This window comes from Sinocyclocheilus rhinocerous, unplaced genomic scaffold (assembly GCF_001515625.1).
Source record: "Sinocyclocheilus rhinocerous isolate Xijiao unplaced genomic scaffold, SAMN03320098_v1.1 scaffold792, whole genome shotgun sequence".
NCBI classification, from domain to species: Eukaryota; Metazoa; Chordata; class Actinopteri; order Cypriniformes; family Cyprinidae; genus Sinocyclocheilus; species Sinocyclocheilus rhinocerous.
In genome coordinates, this window is record NW_015626872.1 from 669,738 (window position 1) to 676,733 (window position 6,996).

The 6,996-nt window shown below is 34.2% G+C and overlaps 1 protein-coding gene and 1 long non-coding RNA gene across 2 annotated transcripts in view; both read right to left on the reverse strand.

Moving 5' to 3' along the window:
* Positions 1-100: 100 nt before the first annotated feature.
* Positions 101-5,428, reverse strand: glp2r (glucagon-like peptide 2 receptor). The gene is made up of 10 exons (XM_016527835.1): positions 5,315-5,428; positions 5,107-5,213; positions 4,520-4,676; positions 4,203-4,362; positions 4,025-4,085; positions 3,533-3,599; positions 1,888-1,976; positions 1,661-1,799; positions 1,354-1,395; positions 101-442 (listed from the first exon to the last, which is right to left on the reverse strand). Exons 1-10 carry the CDS (start codon positions 5,426-5,428, stop codon positions 110-112), a joined length of 1,269 nt encoding a protein of 422 aa, XP_016383321.1. The 3' UTR covers positions 101-109.
* Positions 5,429-6,163: 735 nt separating this feature from the next.
* The window catches only part of LOC107720406 (uncharacterized), a 5,038-nt gene continuing 4,205 nt past the window's right edge, over positions 6,164-6,996 (reverse strand). Inside the window, exon 3 of the long non-coding RNA XR_001637611.1 lies at positions 6,164-6,242. This is a non-coding gene — a long non-coding RNA (uncharacterized LOC107720406). The remainder of the gene's footprint in view (positions 6,243-6,996) is intronic.

The following is a 6,996-nucleotide window of genomic DNA, read 5'->3' on the forward strand; positions in this document are numbered from 1 at the left end:
CTGTATATAAATATATATATATATTTACATATATATATATATATATATATACACATCCTTAATTACATATTTATAGAAAAGTTATTCTGAAAGGGGGGCCGATGAGACGTTAAAACTCACTCTCCTCTATGATCTCCTCCATCGTCTCTCCTAAAGTCATTTCCCCGTCGCTGCTGGAGAGGCTCTTCCTCATGTAAAACTCCAGGCCGGAGCTCCGCCCACACGGCACGTCCTCTGCTGATTGGACGGCCACCTGCAGCAGATGTCCCTGTGTGGGGGCGTGGCTTCCCTCATTGGATTCGCTCTGTTCTGTGGTTTGTCCGGGTCTCTTTTGTGAGCACTTCCACAGGTGTTTGGGGTGAATGTCGGCAAAGCAGTTGTGCACCTCAAAGTGATTGGAGGAAATGAACAGCTGCCACCTCTTCTTCAGCTCAGCCTGGACCTGGAGGACATGTTTCCAAAGTTAGGTCTATGGTGTAAGATATTCTCACACTTAACCTTTTTAGTAAGGGAACGAAAATTTGCAAGTGCTTTAAGATCCTCAAAATACACCAATATGTTTCATGTTCGGGTCATTTTAACCTGGGTATATGTGAAGCACTATTAGGTCTCAAAAATACTTTTTCTAAAATGATCAGTGAAGTTATATTTTTTTAAAATATATTTTGCCTTTTCCCCATATCTCACACACTTTTGGTACTAAATTTTGATGATAAACATGAATATGTACATCTACTGACGAACGATTCATTCCTTTTTTTCGTCTGAAAGTGAAAGTTTATGCAAATAAAATACATTTATTTTGACAAAGTTTCAGAGTAATATTTGTTTTAATGTTGTTTTGTAAGAAATAACCATGTTAGTTTCATACATTTGTATTGTTTTTGAGCAATCATGAGTTATAAATTCAAAGGAATTTTATTAAATTTAATTCATTCCAATAGGGTTAATAACGGTAATTCTCAGATTATATGTTTTTATAAATTTCATACAATGGTATGCATATATATATATATATAAAATAAATAAAAATTTAAATAAATCTCATCAGTATGGAAAAAATTGATAGATATTCTGCATCATAGGTTTTTTTTTTTTTGTGGTACATGTGTAGTTATAAATTCCAAATAATTTTTCACTTTTTAATTAATAAAAAATGGGTAAATGCAGTAATAACATGGCACTAACATAGTAGTAACATTTAAAATTTTGCATTTTTTCTTTTCACATTCACTCATTATTGAGAAGTTGCTGATGAGAAATTATAAAATAACAGAACAGGAATGTGAAAATAGTATGAAGATTTTAAATGCATTATGAGGGTTAAAGTTCAAATATCTTCACCAAACGTACCTCTCCATTTGCAAAGCAGTACAACACTGCAACTAAAAGACCCTGTTGAACAATAAAGCTCATGGTTAGAGGTTTTGGTGAGGCAAAATACAATATAAAAATGATTTTTCAAAGTTGTACATAAAGTTTACAAAGTTTAAATAATAAAAAAAAAACTTTCATTTTTTCAAATGTTTTTTCAAACACATAATTCAGTGAATTTCTTGCCTTTTCTTTGTAATCACTGGTGAAATTCAAAAGCAATTTCTGAATAAATCAATTGTTTTCAGTATTCTAGTCAGAAAGAAAAAACAAGCAGTTTTGTCACCTGGAAAGAGCTCAGGGTCAGATTGACGAAGTGTCGAGCGTAGCGGCTGCTTCCCTCAACTGATTCGTCTATAATTAAGGTAAAGACGATTTCATGGACCCCGAGCAGAGGAATCAACACAAGCGTTGCTCTGGCTAGACTGAGAAAAGGATGCAAATCACATGAAACGAGTCTTGTCACCATCAGTTTTATATGGACAAACATATTTCAGATAAGCAGTGACTAACCTGTATCTGTAGTCAGTGAACTTCACCTGGTCAGCCTTTAACTTGGACCGCAAAAGTCGGATGATTTTAAGAAAAATGCAAAAAATGACCTGAAAGACAAGTGAGTGTATGATTATATCAACATTTTACTTGTGTTTGATTCACATTTCCTTATAAGTATCTTTTTTGAGCAGGACTGAGTGGTAATTAAGTACTGATTTTTTTTTATTACTCTATATTTAATCAAAATTTATTTAATTTCACTTCACGTTTATTAACTGACAATCCACCAGTTGTTTTTGAGCATGATTGGGTGTTGATGAAGTTTTGATTTTATTATTTTTAATACCCTATGTTTCATCAAAATGTATTTCATTTTACTGAATTTTGATGCATGTTTATCAAGCAACTATTTAGTTGTTATTATTTAATACTCTAAATTGCATTAAAGGGGTCATCGGATGCAAAATTCACTTTTACATGTTGTTTGAACTGAAATGTGTACACAACCACCCTATAATGCTAAAAATCCACCCAGTGCTTTTTTTTTTTTAAATCTCGATAAATCCAAACCCCTTTCTCATATCGAGCCGATCTCAGATTCTTGGCAGAATGATGTAGTTCTGCACAGGCCCCTCCCACGATTGTTGATTGACAGTGGCGTCAGTCTTTGGTTTTATCACAGTTCCGCCCTGAGTGAGCTGTCATCAGTCCGCCATTGTATCGGTGCAGGGGAAGACAAGAATGTCACCGATTAAGCGATTGAGGTGTTCTGTTGTTGGATGTAATATTGAACATAGCAGTCGTCATTTACTCCCGACATCTGAGCCGCTGAACTCGCAGTGGATTACATTGTTTCTGAAGGTGAATGCGCCCCCGATCTGCCTAAATACGTCTATGTTCGCGCGAATCATTCATGATCCAGCTTCACCTACAGAAGAAGTGAGTTTTTGTGAAGGTTTTTATATGAATCTTTGCAAATCGCCTTTCCTAATAATGCGCTAGTTAGCAAGTTTCACAATGAATGCAGCTAAAGTTTACAGTCTCTCAGACGGCGGCTCGGAAGAGAGGGGCGGAGTGAGCAGAGCTCATTTGCATTTAAAGGAACATGCACTAAAACGGCTTGCTGTGAACAAAGCTGTTTTTGACAGGGTAAAAAGGGTGTTGTTTTACACTACCATTGAGAAATTTTAACCAAAGTATGTTATAGACTTTTCATTAAGACCCTAAAGAATCATATCAAACTGTGGAAAATGGGCATCCGATGACCCCATTAAATACACACAATTTATTACCAAATAATTTATGATATTACATGTACATTTATTATGATGATCTGCCTCTGAATAATAAAGGGTTCAAACACATTTTGAACATTGCTTGTACAGAACCAGCGGTGATGCAGAACGACAGGTTTGATCCGTTGTAACTGTCATGTTTTCCGGCTCGTTCCCATGAGCTTGTGACCAGCATGAGACGTGACACACGAGGAACGACTTCAACTACAGTGAAATCAGCATTACAGCATGACGGCAGAACAGATGTAAACCAACTAACCCTGCTTTTCTCCTTCCACAGTCTTCATATTAAATATGGCATCAAAAGAAAACAACTACAAAAGAAAAACAAGCCATTTTAAATGAAATTCATAAGGCATTATACTCACAATCACTGATAATGTTATTGGGCCTCTAATTATCCACCATATCCATCTGATGTTATGTAACCAACAGCTTTAGAAAAAGAAAACATATTATTTATAATGCATTATATATAAATGATTTAAGTGTTACCGAATTTATTTTAACTATAGTTACAATTATTTATTAAGAAATATAATGTCATTATATAACATAAACAGTTATGTTTAGTTTTATATACTGTACATGAGAACTTTTTTGAAGATTACTGGAGTACATTTAACAAGAAAATGCAATTTCAGTCTTTCAACAGTTTAATTCAGTGTTTCTAAGTAATTATTTGTGAAATGTAATATTAATTTCTGAGTACAAATAGTTTCAAAGTTAATCCTACACCATTTTTTCAGTGCATATCATTACCAAGAACATTTATTCCACCATAAAATACCAAATGATTTTCTGTATTACATTCAAAACATCTTTTTAAAGTGTCAATAAGAAGTAAAACAGGCACATACCTTTTATTTTCATACAAAGTTTTGGCAACAGTCCAGGGAATCACAAACAGTAATGGAGTACCTGAATGAGTTCATTGGATAAAGCCGGAGAATGAATAAGTCATATTTAAATGTATGACATATTTTTAAAGAAAATAAAAAGGAAAGAGCATTTTTCTGTAGTAAAAACAAGCCTCACCCCATCCTATAATCATATATTTCTTAAGAAGTCTTTTCCTGGTCAGAACTGCAGTGAACAGCAGCGTGTGCAGGAATATCGCCTCCACTAACAGCCAGAAGTAATTACACCCAACAAAATATTCCAGCGACACCTTTGAGGCCTTGCAGACGAATAACATCTGGAAGGTTGACATTTACAGTATATTACTGCATTTGTCTTGTCTTTTTTGTTTTTTGAAATAACATTCAGTAAGTTTTGTAGACTTGCTCAGATGTAATTCCTTGAAATAATTCCACACAACTTAAAAACAGACACATAAACAAATGTTTCTGTACCGTAGATTTTGTGTAGCTGTTCCAACCGATCTCATCCCTGGGCAGGTTGGTATACATGACTTGAAATATAACCTCTTTGATAATTACTGCTATTGCTCTAAATATGAATGATACAAAGAGATTCATGTGGATGTAGTTCCTCGTACAGTGAAGCTTCCTGAAACAACAGGTAAAAATCATTTATTTCTTGGTCAGGGACAAATAAAATTAGGATATCAGATATCTGGAGCCAGCTCTGGGCTGGAACAGAATAAATGACCGGACAGGACAGAATGGAATCTATTTGATTAATGAAAACAAAGCTTGGAAATGTAAGTACAAAAATAAATCTAATTATGTAAGTACAGTGACAGAGAACATTGGCTAAATGTCAACATAGTGAACAGGATAGAATGTCTACATTCCAAATTATTCAATGGTTTGTCGTCATCTGTATGACTAATGGCACAGAATCCAGCATTAACCAGTGAGATTATGATTAAAGTGTTATGAGAAATAGTGAAGGAAACCATTATTGCAAGCTATCTTAAAGTTACACTAAGAAACATAAGGGGACCAAACACCAAGCCCTGCAGAACACCGCTCACCTCAGAAGACTCATGATCAGAACAGCCAAGCAAAGAGAGGAAAATGACAGCGAGTATCCTACAATGGACAAGACTCTCAGCACAGACTGCCGAAACACTTCTTCTTCCTGTGTATGCAGGATACTATTGTAAAAATCATTCTGTGACGAAAATCATAGTTGTATGGTAGCAATATTCACCTCGGACTTGAAAAAAGAATGGTTTTCACACTCTGAATGATTTCTCCATAGGCTGCTGGAATTCTCCTCAGGTTTCCAGGTTCCGTTGGCCGTGCATTCCTTGTACACGTTTCCAGTAGCACCTGATAATGACCACCATACATTTCTTATGTTTAAAGTGTTTAATTAGAAAATTATACATTATCAGTCAAACATTTGGAATCATTAGGATTTTTTTATGTTTTTGAATGAAGTCTCTTCTGCTCACCAAGACTGCATTTATTTGGTACAGTAAAAACAGTGAAATATTATTACAATTTAAAATTGTGAATAAATTGTAAAATGTAGTTTATTTCTGTTATCAAAGCTGAATTTTCAGCATCACTACTCCAGTCTTCAGTGTCTCGTGATCCTTCAGAAATCATCCTAATATGCTGACTTGGTGCTTCAGCTTTGCCATCACAGATCTACATTTTAAAATATATTACAATACAAAAACAGGTATTTTATATGTTAATAATAATAATTCACAATATTACTGTTTTACTGTATCAAATAAATGCAGCCTTGGTGAGCAGAAGAGACTTCTTTTAAAAACATGAAAAAAACAGTATACATAATTGAATATATTAATAATAAATTAATTAATAATATATAATTTGATTTTTAGTTCAGAAAATAATGCTACACGATGCAATGATACAACTAACTTTTTAACTATAATACGACAAAAGTGTTAAACTAGAACAGAATAAGTGACCTTCTTTGATCCATGGTAAATAAGGAGGGCAGGGTACAGATACGATCCCAGGAGATGAATGTGGCCAACAGGCAAAAACATCAAATGTTCCATTGCAGAAAATTCCTATAGGGTGATTTGCACAAGAGATAGTATAAAGTGGCTTTCAGGAATCGTGTGCAGTTCTCTTGATATTCACCACGTTTATAGATCAGCTCATCCAGCATGGAGCCCATGACCTTTTCAAAACCATAATACATGACATTTACTTGCTGGTAATGTGTGGATTTAGTGTGAGTATTGCACAATGAGTCATAATGAGATCTTAAGGTTATATTGGGCTGATGTAGATGTACGATTAATGGCACCTTTTCAAACACAAGATGGCAGTATATATAAATGTATAAATGTTCTCAGAGGAAAGGTCTATGTTGTTCTCTTAAACAGATCTTTCTCTCTTTTTTAGCAATAACTTTACCAAGCTTTTAGTCACCAACTTTGCGTTTTTCGAAGTTTCTAGTTTGAATCTTGTTTTATTAGGACTCGATTAATCACACCACAGAGTGCTGTGTGCTTGCCATTGGAGGTGATATTAAACACATTTTCATTTCTGCTACAATGAACAGATAAATATTTACATTCTTCCTAATTTACAATGCCAACCCTTGAATATCAGTTGCTTGGATGCGTTCTTGTTGCTCATTTGCAGATACTCTGAATACTGGGTTTAATGTTTCTATGCTATATTAAGTAGGACTAGAGGTAATAAAACACTGCTAAAGATTTTACTATATTAACACAACTTATTAATATGAATAGAGTAGATCTATATTAAATAATATTTAAAGTGAGTAATATATTTAAAGGGTTAGTTCACCCAAAAATGATAATTCTGTCATTAATTACTCACCCTCATGTCGTTTCAAACCCGTAAGACCTCTGTTCATCTTCGGAACACAAATTAAGATATTTTTGATGGAATCTGAGAGCTGT